Source organism: Accipiter gentilis, chromosome Z (assembly GCF_929443795.1).
Source record: "Accipiter gentilis chromosome Z, bAccGen1.1, whole genome shotgun sequence".
Classification (NCBI taxonomy): Eukaryota; Metazoa; Chordata; class Aves; order Accipitriformes; family Accipitridae; genus Astur; species Astur gentilis.
Genome location: NC_064919.1, coordinates 87608260 through 87630183, shown reverse-complemented (window position 1 = coordinate 87630183; position 21924 = coordinate 87608260). Strand labels below are relative to the sequence as shown.

General features: G+C 41.8%; 1 protein-coding gene across 1 annotated transcript in view; it reads right to left on the bottom strand.

The window, feature by feature from the left end:
• The window catches only part of DCC (DCC netrin 1 receptor), a 572354-nt gene that overhangs the window by 83274 nt on the left and 467156 nt on the right, over window positions 1-21924 (bottom strand). The window contains exons 13-15 of the mRNA XM_049794299.1: window positions 10344-10485; window positions 7623-7733; window positions 2397-2591 (exon numbers count right to left, since the gene is read on the bottom strand). Coding sequence (XP_049650256.1) covers window positions 2397-2591; window positions 7623-7733; window positions 10344-10485 — 448 coding nt within the window. The remainder of the gene's footprint in view (window positions 1-2396; window positions 2592-7622; window positions 7734-10343; window positions 10486-21924) is intronic.

The window sequence follows — 21924 nt, the reverse complement described above, 5'->3', positions numbered from 1 at the left end:
TTTAGACATCAGACTTCATTGTCGCTTTCACATAGTACATTTATGACAATGAATACCATACTCAGGTACAGGTTTCACAGGAAATTTTACAACAGGTGGGGTGAGTCCACATAACATCTAGGAAGTATTTTTTTCCCCTCATTTCATCTAGGAAGTACTTTTTCCCCTTTTTTCTGCCAGCAGCACATTTTGATTCATAACCTTTTTGAAAACAGTACTTTTATTAGGAAAAGAATTCTGTCTCATCATTTTGTGTAATTTTCTTGTAATGGTTTCTAATAAAGTGGGTGAATAATGTACGAAGTGTTGGCAACTGTTCTAATTTTTTAAAAGCTTTCTCTGGGCCCTTGGTCACATCCCTCTGGGGTTCATTTTCTGTGGATATTTAAATGATGGAATTTAATTAATGCAATTATTCATGGAATTGATTTCCGAAGTTGTACATGTGAACGTTTGGAGAAGTCGAATTTAAAATGCACACGTCAGGATTTGCGACCAAAGAGCTTGCATCCTTATCCAGTTCGAGACCAGATGCATGCAGCTTCTCCGGACACTGACAATTAAGTTACAGTGCTCACATTTTGAATATTTGCAATCAAACCAAAAAATGTACAATGAAAAGATACTTTCCATCTGAATAATTAATAACGTTCACGAAACCTCTGTTAGAAGATATTCAGCAAAAAAACCCAACCCTGATTTCAGTGACCAAATTATTTATAACTAAATATTTAATACACTCAGTAGTTCCTTGACATTTTCAAGATGTCTGGGTGTTACTTCTGTATATTAGTAAAGTACATTAGCGAAACTTGACTTGCTGGACTTTGTACGTACTTCTGCCTGTTGGCAGGGCCAAGAATATAGGACAACCCTTTTAATCCACAGAAACAGTTCTAATAGCTGAAGTACACCATCAACTTGGCACAGATACCAAGTGTAGTTACCCTATGAGAAGGCTTTTGTACCTGCAAGCTGTTCCTAGCACATCTTCCACTTGACGGTAGTGGCTATCAGAGGTCCTATGAGCGAATGTATTCACTGGTCATTTAATACAGGAAGGAAAACAAACGCTAAAGCTTCACAAAACCCAAGACATTTCTCCAGTTGTTAATCAAGACACTGTTAGTGGGAGCTGAGCATTCGGAACTCTGTAAAACTTAAGATAGTTCTGTCCGTCTCCTTTTTTTTCCCTAGTACTTCTGGGTCAACAATGGCGAAAGACTCAACTGAAAGCTCATTAGAGATATGGAACAACTTAAAATAGGTTTGGGAGAATTTAAATCCCTTTGGAATTAAAAAAAATACTTTGCACTTAATCCTGACCATTAGTTATTAGACACACACATTCATTAGCAATAGCTTTTATCTTTATATTCCACAAAATTTCTGCCACAGTCCAGTCAGATATCTTTCCGTTTTGCATAGTAACTTCGCACTTGCACAAAACATTATCAAATCTGCCTTTTTCTGTAGAACCCACTCAGTATTTGGGAGTGTATATGCACTGTGGTTTGCAAATACCTCCATCATGAAATATGCACCTGGACATAGAGAAGCTGTTTGATGAAGTAACAGTAAAAACAGTTTACGCTACTCTCCAGGTTTCCCCCGAGGAAACAGCAAAAAGGTTGGACGATGCAGTTTCACGGTGCTATAAAACACAAATTCCAAAGAAAAGCGTCCCCAGCTATCAAAGGGTTTCGGCCCTACAGAACTGAGATAACTAGTCTAGCTGTGCACCTCTAATGCACCAAGTTAACGAATTTTCCTGTAATAGCTGATCATTCCCAGACTACTAAGCAGAAAACTTACCATTTTTACCTGGAATAGAAGTGCTAAAGCAGAAACCGCAAGGAAACCATTAAACTTTTTGACTTCCTTTAAACTTTGAACTGTTTTCCCAGTGCTAGGAGAACGGTCCGTCACCACTGGAAGAATCCAGGTCCCTGTGTACCATGCTGAGAATTTAGATGAACTGTCACAGAGGCTGTGCCATGAATAATGAATAACCACCTCTCTCTGGGCACCATTTTGACAGACACAAAATAGGAGTTTTGCGATTGCCATTAAATTCAAACGGGGGGGGGGGGGGCAGTCCAGGGAATAACATCTTTAGGTCCAGCTCTCTGCACAAGTGGGAGTCAGTATTAGGAGCACACGACTTAATAAGGTCTACTGAATTAAATAAGCATTTGATCAAAGAAATTTGACATATTTGAGACCGTCCAGAGTTTTGAAGGTAGAACCAAATGTAAAATGGAATGCAGAAACAGCCTAAGAAAGCAACATATAAAGGAAGCACCAGTGGTTGCCCGAAAATAAACCTGCAAAAATAGCATAATCTCAGAGGAGCATCTTTTCATGTAATGAAATGAATGAAAAGAATTACTTACCCAAATTTTCAATGGAATAATAACGCTGTTTACTGTCCACCCGCACAGTCTCAGCATACGGACTGCCTACGCCGTAGCCGATGATGTACCCGCGGACGACAATGTTTGGGTTCAGCGGCGGAGTCCAACTCATGACGATACTTGTTGTCAAGGGCCTGACATGAAGAGAGCTTGGCTGGTCAGGAACCTGAGATTCTGGGATTAAAAAAAAGAAAGAAAGATAGAAGTATAAATTAATATTCTACTCAAGGTTTGAGTTTAGATAAAAATATTTGCACAAAACCCCCAACCAGGTGCCCCGGAGTTCCATGCAGCGCTTACATGCAATTTGATTTCTGAGCTACATCGTTCCCTTCCAAGAGCACCGAGCTGCCTCATCCCGTTTTAAACAGAGTATCTCCTGGTGCTTCCCACTTTTAGCATAAGGCTACGAGAGAGATTTATAATGGTGCAGGAAAATGAAAGATTATCTGCAAAAGAATTTCCAGGAGGACAACTTTTCTTTTCCCTAGTCTATTTGCAAGTTCAGCAGGATCCTAACAGCTGATTGCATGAGTCGTCTCGGGCTCGCAGATTATTTAACAAAAAGGTTTACTTTGTTAGCAATACACTAGTATATTCTGGCAGTAGTCTGTTTCTTTCCCATGAAAAGAAGAATTTAACTCTTGGACATGCATCTCTTGCTTTAAAGCTGCTTTAAATATTACACCAACATTTCAAAAATGAAATAATAGAATGAGATATTTAATCTACAGGTGTTCCCAGGTAAAATTCATTACTTTAAGTAGTAATTAATCACTTGGAGATTATTTGCCTTCTACAAGCCTAACTTTAGCGTAAAGGTTAGATGAGTAAATGCCTTTTGTTTGAGTTTACCCGGTATCTACCATATCACAAGTCTCTTCAGAGGAGCTGCACAGTAGCTTGTCTGTTTGAGAGCAGAAAGAGACAAGTTACTATTTTTCCCCAATAAAAAGGCTTGCAATATAATAGATGAAAGCTTACATGGAAGGACGACAAGGACAAGATGATGTAAACTCCAACAAAAGACACTTCACAGTTGTGAAGCATTCCCAATGTAAACCTTGGAAAAGGTAATAAAAGGAAGAATTAACACTTTTCAATAACCAGTCCCATGCATGTGTCCTTGGTATTTTATGAGCTTTCAGCTGAATTCTTATGAACACATTAGAGCAGTCTGAAAACCTGCTGCACCTTCAGGGAAGGCTGATCAGTACATTACCAGTCTGAACCACCTAGCAACTTTAGAAGTCCTTTGCATTCAACTCCTTAAAATTGCAAAACATGGGTCTTCTTTAAAAGTTGAAGAAAATTCACTGAAAAGTTGCTACTCACAAAAAGAAGAAACAGATTGCACCAGTAGTGCCACTGTAAGTCAGGTTAAGTTGCCATTTACCCCCACTCCACTCCCAAACTTTGTTTTAATGCAGAAGCAAAAGTTACTTGAGCAGCTATTCCTCAACAGTGCTGTTTGAAAAACAAATGACAGAAGCATTTCTTACAAGCCCCAAAGATGAAATAACAATTTGATGCCTTGAAATGAGAAGCTGGATAACATAGCAATACTGAAAATTCCTCAAAATTCCTAAAAGCAGCAATTCTCAGGCAGCAGAGGAGATCAGAGCATTCAAAGAACCGATTGCCCTCAAATGATCATTTTTACATCTGACACAACACAGAGATTTCAACTGCAGTACAGATACCTCTAGGCAGCCGTTTAGGTTAAAACTACTTTATTCAAACATTTCATATTCTTTATTTCAAACAATTCATATATGCGATTCACGCATTTCAGAGCTAAATCATGACTTCTTATTTCAAAAAGTTAAAGGCGGTTTAACTTCTGGTACCCTTCTTGTGAATTAAGTCTCTAAAATGAAGCTGGGGTGAACAACATTTTTGAACTATTCTTTGAATACTGACATTTCATAAACACAGCTATTTTTTGAAGATGCACTTTTTTGCTTCAGCTTTCTGTATAAAGCAATTTTAGTTACATTTTCATTAGCTTTACTTTCAAACATCTTCTGGAAAAAACACTTTTCTTATTCTGAAACAGAATTTTAGAATTTGTGTCGTGTAGCTCACATCCCAAATACAAAGTTAAATGTTAGAATCAACTATTTTTAATTCCCCTCAAACAAAAAATTTTTTGGTTCCATTTACAACGAAGCATGTTTTCCACAGTAAGGACTTCTGTCAAACCTAACATACAGCCAAACATCTAAATCCATCAATTCTTCAGGAAACACGACCATCCTGCCTTTGCGTGGCTCTGCTGATTTCAGTGTCCCAGCACTCGGATATCCAGGAGTCAAATTCTCATTGAAACACGTATCTCATATTTCTGCTTTCTTTGTCAGACCGCTCCCTTGCGGTTCTAGATCAATACATTTACTTTTGTATCTCCTGGGCTTGAACGTGATGCCAGAACTACTTCTGAGAAGCAACCATGAGATCCCATTCTCCTACACGTAGTGCCAAATGAGTTCTTCATCCTGAGTCCCAAGTGAGAAAAATTTACATTCCCTCTCTTAACTGCACCAAGAGTTTCTCGCTTTCCTCTCGGGTGAGGAAATCTGCGGGAACTTGTAAGGAAATGCCGCGCTCAGACCCACGAGCTGTGGATGTCAGCCAGCCCCACAGACCAGCGGCTGGCACGCAGGAGGAGAGCTCCTCGGTAGATGTGCCCATGAAAACGGATTTCTTGGTGCTGCATTTCTCACGCTCTTCCCTTACGGACGGGTAGGTTCGCTGAAAATGTCCTGTGTCGCTGCCTGGCGTGCCTTCTCCTCCTGGGATGCCACATCCGCTCACACGTGCCTCCGAGTCCTTCGCTGTGTTTCTACGTGATGGCTTGAGCACCTACGTCTTCCATCCAGGCAATACTGCACTTAGTGCTACTTAAAAGGTCCCTAATTCCACTGCCAAGCTTGAAAAATGCTTTACATTTGGGTCACTTTAGCAATTCTCTTAGACATTCAAAGATGTATGTTTTACAAAGTCAGGCTACTTTTTACTCATCCCATTTTGTTCACGTATTTCCCCCTTCACTTTTCAGTATAAATTACAATATAATAGCAGTGTAGCTTGTCATGCTCTTAGAGCACTAATTTAAAGCTGAAGCTAAACTATATCACTATCTAATATGTATAACAGCTTCCATCTGTTCAATGCAGTAATCAGAAACCAAGCATCCTAAACCCATTTTCCTGGAGGATACCTTTGCTGAGTTGATCAGAGATTCTCTTGCATCCTTGCTCAAGCTATTTAAAACAGACCCTTTGGGGAAAGCGCTGCTTTCAATTTCTATTTTTTTTTTCTTTTAAAGCACAAAATTTGAGGCTTAAAATAAATATTTAAAACCTTCCCAGCTGTCAGTAAAGGCATTCGAGCTTTCCAGGGAACCTTGAAGAAGCAGCAATGTTTAGATTTCTAATCACTTTAAAAAAAAGACAGTAATTAAAATGACTATCCACTGGGAGTTGATGCTGTTCGCCAGGATACTGTTCGTCTTTGTGCTGCTGATGCCAACCAAGCTTCCAGAGAAAGGAAGAGAAACTGCATTAGCCAGAGCAGCAGAGAGGGAATTGCAGTTACCAGCCTGTGCTCCAGCCCTTCCCTGGTTAGCTGACACTTGCAGGACTCTGCGTAACTACAGTAATAAGTAGATTTTTCCCCAGGGTTCATCGGACCGTTTGTACCTAGTACGCAACACGGCGCATTCCCAGCATCAGGCTGCTGCAGCTTCACGAGGATAATTCATCACTACTGCAAATGCAAACGCATGTAAATACAATACATGAACAAGATGGCTTTGCTTGAATTTATCGGCATGCACCCACTTCCATCGCGTGTCTCCTGCGATTACTCGATTAACGTCTTTGCATGCACACGTGTATTTGGGCACAAAAACATCAAAGGAGTGCCGTGTGTACTAAATGCAAATCAAAACGAAAATTTGCTCACATGTGTTACTTTCTTTTTGCATACTGCGGTGTGTTCAGAATTTATCTTTTACTCTCGCCAGCGAAAAGTCAGCTGTTTACACCTTAACAACATCACTTCTCAAATTGCTGTCTAGCCAAAGCATAATTAGAAAGATATCATCATGCACCGCGGCATGTTGTGATCCGTTGGTATAGTTACACCGCGTCTAGCAGCATCACCTCTTCTTTCAAACCTTGATGAGAAACCACAGGTAGTGGTTCTCCCATTTTGCGTGCCATGCATTGCAGTCACTCCCAGTCTGCTGGAAAATTGCATTTGGACATAGGGAAAGGCAGAAAGTCTTCAATTTGCAAGGCTTGATTTTGAAATCGTAAGGAAATCCGGCCAGTCAAAAGAAAGGCAACATCAAGTACTATGGTGCATTTAAATTGATTATTTATTTATTCTTTCATCCAGTTTGCCTTTGATCCTTTTTAGGTGACTTATTTTGTTTTAAAAATCATAGCAATTTTCATCAGTTTCCTTTTATTTTCTATTCATCTCCTTTCTACTACGTATTTGCTTCTTATGGATTGTCTGTAGTTTTGCCGTGACTTCCATCTGTCAGATTCTTTGTTCCATTTGATTTGCAGTCTGTTTAATTTTTTTAGGTAGACTTTTTCATTACTCTCCTTTTATTCCTTTACTACTTCAAATATTCCAGTCATTTTATCTAACCCTTTCATTTCAGTGTTTTTCTTCCCTTTTGTGTCAGCATCTGCACTGATTTATACAGCCCACAGTTTTCAGGTATCTGCATCCCATCATCTTTCACTAATTATGCAGCTCTGTTGCCAACCTGCATTTCTAACATCTGCAAATAAAGGCAGGGAAACAGGATTTGACCTATTTGAATATTTGCTTAGTGAACTGTTAGGATCGTTGGCATCATTTCCATTGTTTCTTTGATTGATTACATTTATCATTTATGAAGTTACAGATTCACTGCACCGTACTACGGCAAACGGCCGTGATGCTCAGGAGCTAAATTCTGCCACAGAATTATTTTAACAAAGGTTTCCGACTCCTTGGTCCTGGTGACGACAGAGAAACGCAACCCAAGGCATACGGGACCCAGGAGAATAAGAAATTATCTCTTGGTGGGTGTTCGGAGCCCAGGTATCTCACCCTAACCTCGGCTTGGGTGACAACTGCAGTGATACCCCTCAGCTAAAAGGTTTTGGGAGACAACAGCTTTTAAAAGAAAGCATTTACCATCGAGATCATTCTCGGGTGTTTCCGCTGTGTACCAGTCCGAGGGGGGGCCTGTCCCATTCACTGTCATGGCAGCCACCTGGAAACTGTACTGACTTCCTTTCTCAAGTCCTGTTTGGGAAAAAAAAAAAAAAGAAAAAAAAAGCAAACAAAAATCATACAGAAAGAAGAAAAACAGATTAATGAAAATAACAGAGTTTGCAATAGACTTTGCATAAAATGAAATCTCTAGTAATAGTCCACTGGATGTGCCATATATAAGGAAATACATAGAAACGCATATATATATATGTATATATACAAAATACGTATTCCAATACACAGAAGCGTGTTCCCCCAGCAGACCGCAGCCCCACGCAGTGTCTCGCTGCCCGGTTTGCAGACTGTGCTATACGGCCCACGCACGTGGGGATGTTGTACGGGCAGCACCCTCCGAGCAATGCCTGGGCAGGGGTGTAGCAGAACGGCTCCGGGGGGGAGGTCATTAGACACGCGGGAAAAGAGACTTTTGACCAAAAGAAAAGGCTTCAAAAATCGTCTGAGGGCTGCGCCGGCCCAGGACTGGTTTGGGTCATAACTCCCATCAGTTGCACTCATACATACGAAATTAATAAAAGTCCAAATAGTAGAAAAACGAAGATTTGTTTTACATAACTGATCTCTTAATTGCACACTTCACAAAAACAGCTCACTGCTTTTAACACGCAGGGTACTGCAGGTACACTGTCCTTATGGATAAAATTTGCAGGCTAGGAACTAGGTTAGCAAGCGACGAGTGTTTTGCTTTCCGGTGCTCCTGATTAACTTCAGAGCACACAGTTCAGGCAAAAAATATAAAGTCTTACCAATATTATGAAATAAGCACGAATTCAGAAACAGACGTTTTCCTCTGTGGCTAAAGCCATCAGAAAACAATTACTGCAGCGTTCCTGAACGTGCCACAGGACTTCCAAGTCCCTGAGGTGGGGATATAGGTTTATCTTTTTGCTCAGTCTATACTGACCACAAAGCACAGGAAAAAAATGTTTCATTTAATTGCAAACATTCTCTGGAGAAGAACACTCATAATTAAAAAGAGCAGTTTAACATTTAGCTGACATGGACGGCTACTCTAAAATTGATAGCAGCTATTTAAAAACCTGCACTGTAACTCTAAACTCCTTTGCTATTGCAGATGTTCTTATTATCCCGTAAAGCACCTGCCTACCAAATAGGATTGCAGCAAAGATGTGAAGTGCCTGCATGTTAATATTTAAAATGTCCATTTAGAAGAGCCACGCAGCTCGCTCTCCAGCAATCACAAAATATGCATGCAGCGGGTAATAACGAGATCTGGATATTTTTCTTAATTGCTTTCTAAACCACGTATTCCCATGCTCCGTAAAACAAAGCACTTCCCTCCGGGCTGCACGGAGCCATCGGCGGCCGGGGCAGGCAGGAGGGCTGGGGCTGCCTGCAGCCCGCGGTCCCACCAGGACTCCCACAGCTCTTCAAGCCCGGAATAATTCATGCGAACGAAAGTTCGCTCAGGACGTGGGGATGTACCGCAAGAGAGGTTAACCTGCTCTGCTCCCACGCGGCAGACCGAGGCTTTCGCCTCCCGCAGCCTTTCCCCCTCGCCAAGGGCGCGATCCGCAGGGATGGGATCCGCGGGGACGGTGGTAGCAGAGCTACGGAGGTACTCGGGACTCGGACTGCATCGCCGTGTTTTCTTCTCTAAGCCGTCACGGCAGCAGCCACTCCAACATCTGAGCAGCTTTCATCATTATTTCTACTTTATCTGCCAGAAAATAGATCCTTCCCAACTTGTCTAACGTGCTATCGCTCCCCAGAAAGTACTCGTTTGTTGTGCAGCCATCAGTTATGGAGCCTCCACAAGAGGTCCCATGGGGACTTCTTTCAAGAGCCTAGGTTAGACGACCAAGTTGAGATTTCAGTATTTAAAGTTTTCCTCGTAAAAATGTTCTACTTTTGCTGTTATTTAATTTTGAAAGAAAATACCGCTTTTCCTTCCAAAACAGAAAAATGGTATTGTTTATTCTGAAATATAGAATTCAAAATTACTTCTGATTCTCACAGATTTACACGTGGAAGTAAACATAAAGCAGGTCATTCGAGGTGAAATCACGGTTATACTGAATTCAGTGGCAAAGGTGCCGTTGCCTTTGTCAAAGTTTAATTTTCTCCCTTGACGCTTTGCTGCTTTCTCAGTTATGTCTTGGGCACAATGCAAGAACCCAGGTGAAATTCATTTTCACCCACTAGAATTCACTGTAACCCTTACAATACTCATCTGGCTACTTTCATTTGTTGCAATTATAGTTTTTCTATGATCTACTGTTGCGCTTTTTATTCTGTGAGGAGATATTTTCCACTGAAAATCTTGGAAAAGAAACTAGAGAAATCGATTATTTTTGCACCCATGAGAAAATAGGAGATGTTGACCGAGTGCTCTAAAAAACCATCCAAGTCTTAAGATATTGGACACAAGAAATGGGGCTTCAAATTCATTAATGATAAAATCCAGGAGACAAACATATGATAAAAGCATTAAGGAAAAGATTGGTTTAAAAGAAACACCATAAAGACTGTCTTCATACAACACAATAAATGCTACCTGCCAGCAAAGAAATCAATGTTCCCTTGAAGTGAAAGTATATTTTATTCCCAAAGCATTTAATTCATCAAAACCTTGCAAGGCTGTACCATGTGAACACTGACCTGTGAACAAGTACCAGAGGTTGTTTGGCTCCAGTGTTTCAATCTCACCCCTGCGGGTAGTCTTTCTATGTCGGATTTTATAGCCCGTAATAAATCCATTTTGAGTACCTGGTGGTGGAGGCAACCAGCTAACTTTGATGCTCTGTAAAAGAAGAGATATTATTGTTGATTTTTTTTTTTTTTTCAAAGAAACGACAGAAATAAAGCACATAAAATGAATTTTAAAAAAGGAAAAAAGAAAGAAAGTCTATGTTTTTCTAATAACAACATGTATTCAACTAAGTTGTTACTTTGAGAACAAAACCACATCAAATCTAAAAAGATTCACATTGGGATAAAGCAAGCCGTGCATTCTCTAGCAGTGGATGGCTATATAGACAATGGATTTATATAGTAAATTTTCTCCCTTTTCAGGAAGTTTTCATTTCAACAGGCTACTAGAATACCTACAGTACTAGAAACATCAGCTCTGGGGTTGAGTAGACACTGCAACTCATTTCGCTTTTCAGCCCGAAGTGCCAAAGTCACCTCTTTCTGACCATAGGATACAAATATCAACCTGAGCAGCCCTAACAATTCTGTGCCGTTTTAATTCCACGGACTTTCACAGAGACATTACGTTGATATAATGAGGGTGCAGTAAAGAGAGTCAAACCTCTCGGGAATAAACTTATTGCCGATCCCAACACGTAAGAGAAGTTTTGTTGAGCCATTCGTCAGAGTCAGCAGCAACGCAATTAACCAAGACCAATCACTTTTTCTAAATACTGCTTGTCTAGCCTAGATTGTGTGAGGGATTTTAGCTCAGCCTAATAGCCCAAAGTGAAATTCTCCCTTCCTGATGCGTCCCGACACATCCCTACCCGGCCAGACACCCGTCTCTGCCACCTCTCTCCTTGGAGAAAGGTCTGAAGGAATTTTGTCACCGCGACACAGAAGCCGGTCCACGTCCTTGGCCGTTCCCGTCACCTCCTCTTGTACCTTTTCTTCCTCCCCGTCTTTGGCGGAGGGTGCAGGCAGGTTTGCGCGGCGCTGCAGCGATCGTTTTCTTTTCAACCCTGTTCGTTTTCCAATAACCCCCAAGGCTCAGCGGTGCTTTTACCGCCGCAGACCATCGTGTTTCCAGACTCCTAACAGCAAGACCTCCTTCCCGAGCAGCAGCAGCTAGTTCAGCGCACAGCAGCGGGTACGCCTGTGTTCCCTGCGTTGCTTTATATTGAACCACACGGAATTTCATTTACTCTTTTACCTCCCACTCAACTCAGCGTTCCAAGGATTTTTAGCAATCAGCTTTCACTTTTGCTACGCTAAATTGTTAACCCTTGTTTCCTCACTCTCCATCCTGTGCACTAGCCGGTGTGGACTCCGGCGTGCATCGCTGGGCAACTCCACCGCCGGCGGTCCTCAGCCGAGACAAGCCAACGCCTCTCTCCGTCCTTTGGTTGGTTGCTTATCACAAAGGGATCTTTTTCCTTACGCTGCAGCAACTGCATTCCTTCAGGAGGCTTTTGTGAGGGATCTTATCAAAAGGCTTTACGAAACCCAAACCAATGATATCAACTGGATCTCCTTGCCCAGGTGCTCAATGATTCCTTCAAAGGACTTTAATAGGCACGTGAAGCAGGACCTCCCTCCACAAAAACTGCATTGACCCCTCTCCGTCATATCATGTCTATTCATTCTATTCTTTATTACAGTTTCTATCAATTTGTCCAGGAGAAACCACCAGATTTACTGGGCTGGACTGATAAGTGAGCTGATAGCGTACATTAACATTTCTTTGCTAAAACAGTCTGGGTACCAGCTGTTCCTTACAAGTCTCCAATCCTTCTAGTGTTTTCACTCAGCCCAATACAAGGCATTAAGGGTTTCTCATGGAGCAAGGCCTCACAATTGCACAATTCTATCTATACGATATCTTGCAGCACTGTATTGCAAATTTTTAGACAAAGAAAAAAAGTCAACCACATCACAGTGGATAGTTTTTGACCAAGCACAATTTATTACCATTATTGAGTTGCTTAGTCCCTGCATAAATATGTTATAGCACATATCAAATTAATTATTGCAATAGAAAAATCAATTTTGCACATATACTGCCCACTGATTTATTGTTACAATCAATTATACATTTCAAAATCAATACTTCAGGTTTTCATTGCTGAGTGAAATAACACCGAGTTTTTTGCATTAGGGCAGAACAAACTCCATTTTTCAAACCAGAGAGCAATTGTTCTAAAAACAGATTTGGTCACTTTGCATATTGAAATTGCCTACATATAAAATGTTTATGGAAGAATGCAAACACCCAGAGAGCAGTTTTAAAACATATTTCTGTTGACAGCTCTGAGGACGTCTACAGGTAACTCATTGTTCGATACTCGTGCACTCCCAACTCTTCCGATTTCTGCACAACATTGAGCCACTCTCCCATTGTGGAGACTTCAGCACCTCTGTGTATTCCAGCCCAGCTACAAGGAGAAGACACTTTGACTGCCCCATTGCCCAGGTAGAGAAGAAAGCAGAGCATTTGGATATTTTCTCAGAGGAGTGTAAGAAAGAACAACTCCAGCTTTCCCCTGCCCCTTCCAAGAGCAACAAGAAAAGCGCTTCTGAAATCCCAGCTGCCCCCATCCAGGGGGAAAAAAATAAAAATATATGGAGAAGAAACAATAAAGGGAAGAAGGGACAGGAATGCTTTCAGGTACTTGTCGTACAGCTCATGCAGGTAGATGGTTACAGGAATGATTTCCAGATTGAAAAATCCCACCAGAAGGAACAAATCACACTGGTCTCTCAGTTTGGAAAGTGCAGTAACACAAACTTTTACCCAAAGGTGCCGCTTACAGAAAATTTAGAACTGAATCAGCTGATAGAAACCACAAGTGAATTTTGAAAGAAATCCCATAATTTGGAAGACCTTCTAATGACCCAGACTTTTGAGCGAATCTTTGGGTGGTCCACCATCACTTCCAAACCACAGGCTCCGTTTTGTCAATTTATTTCAAACAAAAAAAGATGGCTGAGCTACATGTGAGCTAAATCAGCTCGAGGCCCCAAGACAATCTGTTGCCCTTCAGGAGAGGCAGCACTAGGGTTGGTTCTGCTCCTTCAGAAGAAGGGCTCTCCAACCGGCGTCCACCCACACAAAGAAAAGAGTTTCTGGCAAATAGAACAAGACTCAAGTAACGGATCTGCCACTGGGGTGGTTCAACCCCTCGATGGGGCCAGTCAGCAACCATTTAACAGATGTGAGATTGATACACGTGTGGTTTTTAGGGATATAAGGAACTATTGCAGCCATACTACTTCTAGCCTGAACTTGACACCAATTTGATTTAAAAAAAGACAAACAAGAGTTCCAGCAGAAGCATCCAAGCACTTGGAGCTCCAACACCTGCGAGCACTGCACAGTTTTTATAAGACCCCAAATATCCCTTCCTCTGCCTTGAAGTCAACGCTGACTGCTTCTCCCCGCACAGCAGGTCTCACAGAGGCAATGGGTTTGATCTAACGCTCAAGGTAGAATAAATAAGATCTTCCTTATGATCAGAGGAAAAAGCAGGTTCTTTACAGATCCACCTAAAGCTGTCACTGTAACAGTAACAGTTCACTTTCACCTCAACCTGGTCTCCATGGACACCGCAACGATGCTTTTTATCAATAGTACTTAACATGTGACCCTTTGCACCAGGAAAATCAATGACTAAGGTTCTGACGGGCTTCTTGTCCTTTCTTCTGCTTAAGAGAGAACAGTAATGACTAGTGCTCTAATCCTTCACGCTCTATCCAAAAGGTAACCAACAGAAAGAAAGTATTTCCTTTCTGTTATACCAGCATTCCTAAGGAAACCATAAAATGAAGCCAGCTTCAAGAGGATTTTAAGAACCTGCTAGTCCTGGTTGGAACGCAACGTGGAAAAGTACTGTAAAAGGTTACTGGCCTTTTTTGTATCTTAAATACTCCTACTGGTGTTGTTTAGCTTTTATTAGTAATAGCAATGGGCACTGAAGATACCTGAGGTCTGTCAAATGCTGTAGTGACACGCATTAAATATTCTTAAGAACAGCAATAAACAAAAAAATAAACCAACACTACAGCACCTCTGAAGTATCAGCGGTTTCAATACACCCAGACGGCAAGCGTTCCCCACTTAAGGTCGCAAGCTGAAACAGGACTATAGGCTTGAAGAAATTAAAATTTAAAAACTAGCATAAATAAGCTGGACCTGTCAGTAGCAAGGCTTATAGCCAAAACCACAATATACTGCCCGAGATGCAGCTGCAAATAATTACAAGCCCCCAGGATGCTGAATAGAAAGTTTCATGACCGGTTTGACTCATCTTTCATCCTTAAAAACCCTGCCTTTGGGACCTGGGTACATAAGTCAGACTGGTCACCACCGAACACAACGATACATCCCCCAGAAGGGCTCCTAAGGATCTGCTAGGAGCATTCAGAAGTTGTCCTGTGCCTCTGAGAACGAGCCTTTTTGTGCTTGCCAAAATTCATGTCTAAATGTGGCTTTTGTAACTGCTATTAATCTTGGCCTCAATAATCTCCTCTGGGTGAAGTGTGCATTCAGAGGCATTCAGGCTCTGGTTTTGCTAACAATTAAATCAAAACTACCTGAACAGCTCATGGAAAACATGTATTATCTCCCAAATCAGGTACCTTTTGAAAAACAGGCAGGACTCAAGAAGGGACGTAACAAAGACAGTATTTAAAAAATATGTCTAACCCTCAGGTGTACTTTAAAGCAGGCTAGTGCTTGAGAAAATGTGAAAATCAATGTGTCATTTGTGCAGTAAGATGTGCTAAGCTGACATAACTGCAAAATAATAGTTTACACCATGAAATTAAGCATGCCAAGGTAAAGTAAAGGGTACTGTACTTTTTTTGGCTATGTGTGAGTTCTCTCCTGAAAGAGAAGATGAATTCCAAGGAAATACTTATTCTATACCATGCAGGTGGCACAGAAGCTTATTCCCCTAGCGCTGTAAGCTGTGCTGGTGCATTCCTTCTCCCTGCGAATTCGGGAAGGCTCGCCAGCCCTTGGCATAGGCGTGAGGAGCCGGGCAGCGAAGCGACCCTTGGCTGTGCCAGGAACTCTTCCCCAGCGGAGACAGGGAGATATGCTGTGCGTCTCAAGGACTCCTGCTGCCCGGCGGAGGGAGGAGAGAGAGCCACTTCTCAGAACAACCTGCAGCCAGTTCTCTCTCCTAACGACCTGCAGACCTTGTTAGTACAGTCCTCCCCCGACAGGCTGGGAGCAGCCCCTCTCTGTGTTTGGAGTTCTTCTCAGTCTCGGAGTTTCCCTTATCTGCATGTGAAATGGTACCAGCGCAGCTGGCATCCCAGCAGTTTGTGGATGGCAAAAGTCAATCACCTCCCAGACCCACAAGCAGCGGTACTACGGGAGGCCCTTGGAGCTCTCCCGGACCGCAGCGGGCTGGGACCAGCATCTCCCTCCGAGCGGGACGCCTCTCGGAGCTGCCAAACAATCCTGTCTGTGAAAATCGGAGGTCTGTCACCGAAAACAGATATGGCTGGGGCTGGTTCTCTCTGCTTCTTGAGGCTCAACCCTTCGCCCGTTGAGACAAATGCCAAAGCATTCAATTTGAATATTTTCACCGACCTCGAGGGGAATTTTTAACAGGCATACCTCTTTTTCTCTCTTTTATTCTCTTGTATGTATTTCTCTTAGCATCTTTATGCATGCATATGTACTAACCTCAATAGTCTATAGTAAGTATGTTGTAGCCAGTATATTGTAATATACAAGTTAATAGTTTCAAATTTATACTTAAATTACTGTCATGATTTTTCTTCAACCATAAATGGATTTTAGGCTGCTATTGCACTCATAATCCCTTTAGATATAAACCATTGCCCAAGTCTGGGACTAGGAGTCGATCCAGCCGCACCTAGACTCCAACAGGAGTTCAGAAAGCAAGGGGGGTCTTCTCTGAACCTCGTGACTCAACCGGCGGGTCTCCCTTACCCTTTTTACATTCTCAATCTCTGTACAAATCACAAACAATCAATTCTAACTCAATTTTTTGCTGTATGTTTCTCTTTTACCCTATTGCGTTTTCGGTCTCTGGATACTTAATTTTAGTCTGATTCTAACTTAGTCTTCCTTTGTGGGTTTCATCCATGTATTAGGTAATAGAGTGAAACTTGCCATCAAATTCTGTGAAGTCGTGCTTTTATATAAATTCCTATTAAATCATTTTTGCTAATACCATTGGAAGTGATTCTTTAAGTGGTCCAAACCACTCCTTTTTGTGACATAAGGAAAGTCAAAACTACTTCGAAGCCAGACCTATGGAACCTACAGAGATCCTGTATGATGTTTTTTTCATGAAATAAGGGTGTCTTATTTTGAGAGGCTTTAAGTCAATATTTTCAGTGCTCTGGGAGAACAAATTAAGATCCGTTATTTGTTAATGGTATCTTGACCATCAACAGTTTACCATGTGTTTGTGTACTATGTGGTTCAGGCTCTCAGCTGTGGACGTGCCAGCTTAGACCCATGTGGGACACAGAAGTGCCTTGCAAAAATACAGGAGGCCTAGGGCAAGGAAAGAAAAAGGAGAGCATTTCACAGAATGTGCTGTGAACGCCCAAAGTCCTGCTAGAAACATCTGAAAGCACCAGTAGTCAAGACGACAGGATTTTTCACGTGCTGAGTGGCAAGTGTAGGAGCAGAAGGGGTGAGGTTTGGATCCATTTTTTCCAACTGGTTCTGCTCTTTTATGACCCTCACTGAATTACCTTCCAGTAATGTGATTCTCGGACTTGGGTCCCACGCCTTTGGGCACAGCCCTGGACTTTATTTCCCGTTTTATTTCCTGGGCTTGCAGTAGGACTAAAGCTGTAGTCACCGGAGAGGCTCTTTTCTCAAGCATCCAAACGTGTTACGGTACGTGTATGAGTGACAGAGGAAGGCGCTTAACGCAAAAGCTGAATTTCTCCCAGCCTCTCCTGCTGCCCTCGGACCCCCTCCCCTCCCGCTGCCCCGCAGGCAAGGGGCTCTCCTTCCACAACCGACATGTAAGCTGCAAATTAATTTACAAATACATGTGGAGCCTGTTGGCAGTTGCCTTGGATACGAGCAATTTTGAAGTCCCCAAGCATGGTGTTTCATAAAACCACTTTTTTTGCCCCAAGAGAAGATAAGAAGAAGAAAAAAATTGGGAGGATTGTTAAGGTATGAAGACCTTTTCAGCCAGTATTATCTCCTCAGGGTATTTCTCTTCTGAGCTACGTCTCCAAACAGCTCTTATATTAAAATTGCATGATTAAATACTTAAACCATTTGATCACCATAGTCTTAAAAAAAAAAAAAAGAAAAAAAAGAAAGTGATAGTAATGATATACTGGGGAAAAAAACTTAAGGATAAAAAATGCCTCTGGGCGTCTTTGCTAACTTGAAAAGAAGAGAAGATGAAACATAACCAAACACAAGGCTTAGAAGAGTCAGGAACCTCAGGCAAATACTTGGTTATGGTGGCAAAGGAACAAAACAAACAGAAAATAGTGAGGTTTGAAAACAAATAATGAAAAAAGTAATAATTTCCCCCCTCTCTTCAAATGTAGAAACTTCTGAGGCACAACTGCTTCCAAAACTTTGCTCTATATATTTAAAAAGACTTTGGAAATAATCACGGACAGTGCAACTAAGTGCTTTTTAGCTGCGTGACATATGAACATTTCAAAATAGGATGCTTAAACCAACATTTAAAACAATTTTAATGTTTCAAAATTGGTGGAGATTCGTCTGAGCCAAGTTTAGACACTTAATGCATCAGGCTCTTTTTATAGTTGTCGGTGAGAAAAAGGAATGTCCAAAGAAATTCACCTCCAGTGCCTGCCCCTAGACCTGCCCATTTTCCCCCCGACTGCACGGGACAGCTGGCCTAGCCACGAATATCTGACTTTTACAAGTCAAAGTTAGGACAGGTGAACCTTGCTTTCAGTTTCTCATTTTAATAAGTAGAAAAAAAGTCATTGCTTACTGGGTTTTTTAGGCATTTTTAGATATTTTAGGGCATTTTTAGACATTTCATTACACAACTAAAACTAACTTGTACCGATTTTGTAAGTACATTTGAAAACAATACCTTTTGAAGTAACTAAGACACACCATTAACTTGAAAAGATTTTTTTTTTAAAGAACATCATATTCATGAAGATTTTCAAAGCTTTGACATCTCCTTCGGAGTTGGGCTAGAAAGTTCTCATTAAGAAAATCAACCCCTGTAGTAGGAAAACCCATCTACAAAATATTTCCATAGCTGTAGCGATATATTTCTTTTCATTTTAACTCTTCCTTCTGCCAATGACAGAATTACTCACAATGAACGGTTGCTCTCAGCTCTTCCTCCCTCCGCTGAGGATGCTCTGGGTTTGAGTGACCAGGGCACACGGAGTCGGGAACCCCTGGAATGCCGCCCAGCAAAGGGACACGGATGCTGCTGGCAGCATTCCGGCCAGGCAGGAGTCCCGTCCCTGCCCAAGGGCTGCCGCGTTGCCTCGACGGCACACAACGTTGCCTCTACGGCATTTGCCAACATCAGATGTACCGAGGCAGCAACCCCACCTGCAGAGAACTGCCTGTCGACATGCAAACAAACTCCTTCAAGTCATTCAACAGCTGGCAAAACCATTTCTGATCCACAGTACGATTTTGATTCGTATCGGGCAAGGAAAGGTTGAATTTCACCTCCTTCCTTGCAACACTTGCTAAATATTGCAAGCTCGTAAAGGGCTTCAGTCAACTATAAGAAAACGAACTGGAACTTTACAGGCCCAGGGATCAAAGCAACTATCCATACTTCAATCAAGTTTTCAATTACAAATGCATTTAATTGATTAGCACTTAGCAGCACCTGTAGTTGGCTATCACTGTAATTACTGATTATACCAATACTGATTAGTTGAACGATATCTGCCTGAGAGCCTCATGATTAAGAGTTTATAAAGCAAAGGGCACAATAATTTCAAAATAATTAGGCTATTAAGATTCAGATTAAAATAAAATCACAAGAATACTTAAAAAAACATATTCCATTTCAAATGTTAATGCACGCGCCCTTATTATGCTGTGCTGGCATCAGGAGCTGCCCCGAGATCCCTCAAAGGCAGCAAACTCCCTCTTTCTCTGGAGGAAGGTGTTAACTGCCCATCAGCACAACCGACCCAACACCATCACTGCCGCCAACAGCAAGAGGAGGAAATGAAAAAAGCACAATGAAATAATGCATCCCTAAACTTGTTTATTAAATATTTGCGCTCCCGCAGCAGTAAAGGAGGTTCCTCCTGTTATACCATATGCGACGGAGAGATGCACGCTGCGTTTGGAGACTGACGGCGTTCCTGCGTCCATCGCCTGAGTGCCAGAGCCTGTCTTAGCTTCGACGCCAATTCTCTGTATGTTTTTTTTTATAAAGCCACTGACTCTCTCCTTTTCCAAATTACACATTTTCATAACAACACTACTGAAATACTAACTGCGACAGAGGTTTGCGAGTCTCAACGTGCGTGAAGGTTCCCGTGGTAAGGTAACACAGGAGCGCAAAGCATACCAGCTTCTCATGGCGTACTGTTAACCTGGAGAGCATCCCTTTGGGCCTCTTATGGAAAAAGCATAAAGAGAGTTTCCCAGCAGAAATGCTCAGTTTTAAAGGCCTAATTCGGACGCTATTTTGGGTATAGAGGTTAGTGAGTGAGTTTCGGAAAAGAAAGGAACCATCTGGTGCTATTCAGTGTGCATCGTGCGCTGGAACAGCTCCCCGAGCCCAATTGCGGGCATTGAGAGAGGGCTGGGAAAGGATTTGGACAGGATCACGAGCGAACAGCTAAAACGAGGTAAATTCCACAAACGAGTATAAAGCTTTTGTTGAATTGCTCAAAGATGGAAGATGATTATGGCTAATCCTATTAAAAAGACCAGGGAAACAAGACATCAGAAGATGCAGGGACAATTAGCCAGGCTGGAGATCTTAAAAATAAACACTTCTGCCCCTGTAAATTTTCAGGTTAGGGTAGGACATGTCCTGTCCCACTTCTCAGGACCGCAGAGCATTGCAGAGCAGTGTCCAAGGGAAGGAAAGCCCCCTCTCAAGAAATGCAGATAGCAGCTATGGGGATGGACACTGCTGCCTCTCTGTGTAAAACTCAAGTTTCTTCTGTTTCTTTTCTTTCTGTAACAAAAAGCACACCCTGTGCAATACCTTCTTAAGTTTTGCTGACAAAACTTTATTTCTTTGACAACAGCCCCGAATTGCATGCATTTTCTGTGCCCTATTCAAAATTGGCACTCTGAAGTACTTCTAAGCTTTGTTACATCCATTTATTCACAGAAGCGTGTTACTTTTCCTTTTGATTAGAGGAATATATCTCCTATCACCAAGTTTGGGGCTGAATGCTAATAAAATGTGGGTTTGTAAAACTGTATTTTAATGATCGCATACCGGTGAAGTCTAGGACTATGAGAAGGCCTGAAATATGAATGTGCACTGACCTTGTCTCCAATTAAGTCCCTGGGAGAGGTTCAAATGAAACGAGAAGGGAAGGTTCTGGCCCTGTTCTTAAGTTAGTTATCAAAGAAGTGGCTGGGTCCTGGTGACTGTAAAGCTTAATTGAAAACAAAAATGGAGCCTGAAGACCCACAGGTAGACTTTCAAATTTAAACAAATACTCATCAAAACTAATTTGTGCTTCTCTACTCTCTCCTCTTGCGTGCTGTGACTACACACTGCCTTCAGACTGTATATACGTACTTCTATGGCAGCTATCAAAAACCCCTTTAATTTCCTCATTTATTCAGTATAATGCATCCAGAACTTGTGTCTTACAGGACGGCGACTCCCCCGATGTCCCAGGCAGGTGCCAGTGGAAGGCTCAAATGCAGCCTCAAAACAAGGGGTTTCTCACACATACGGCTAGGTTATCTAAACGGACACAGAGGCGCTTCCCATGGCTCACACCTCTGATGAAAAAGTAAAATTTGGCATTTCATGAGAAATTAAGGCGCTCTGCCATTTTCCCCTGGGTTAATCTGTCCCAGAGACCAAGGGCAATCCCACTCCAGAGCCCCATCCCTCAGACTATGCTTATTATATTAGCATTTTAAAACCTGCCCACTGCTTAATTCCTCCCCATTTTGTACCCCAAGGCTGATCTTATTCATTAATTCTAACTGAACATTATCTGTGCTTCTGCTTTTGGCTTTCCAAGTCTCTAAAACACTGGCAGAAATGTAAGGGTAGTCCAGGTATCACACGTTGCCTTAAATAACTCTAGCTCCAGCCAGCTGTGAAAATACATAATCTTCAATAATTACTTCTGGTTTTATCTCTACGGTTTTTGTTTCATTATGTTTTTCTTTAAAATTTGAAGTGCTGAAGGTCCCTGAAATTATCATGGGACCCAGATACCAAATTCATCTGGGAAAGGTAAATGACTAGAAGTCACTAGACAACCAAACACATTATATCGATTTTTAGGATTAATGACAAGGGTCATTCAGGATAGGCCTTTAAATTTTGTACCCATTGGCATCTGTTTCATT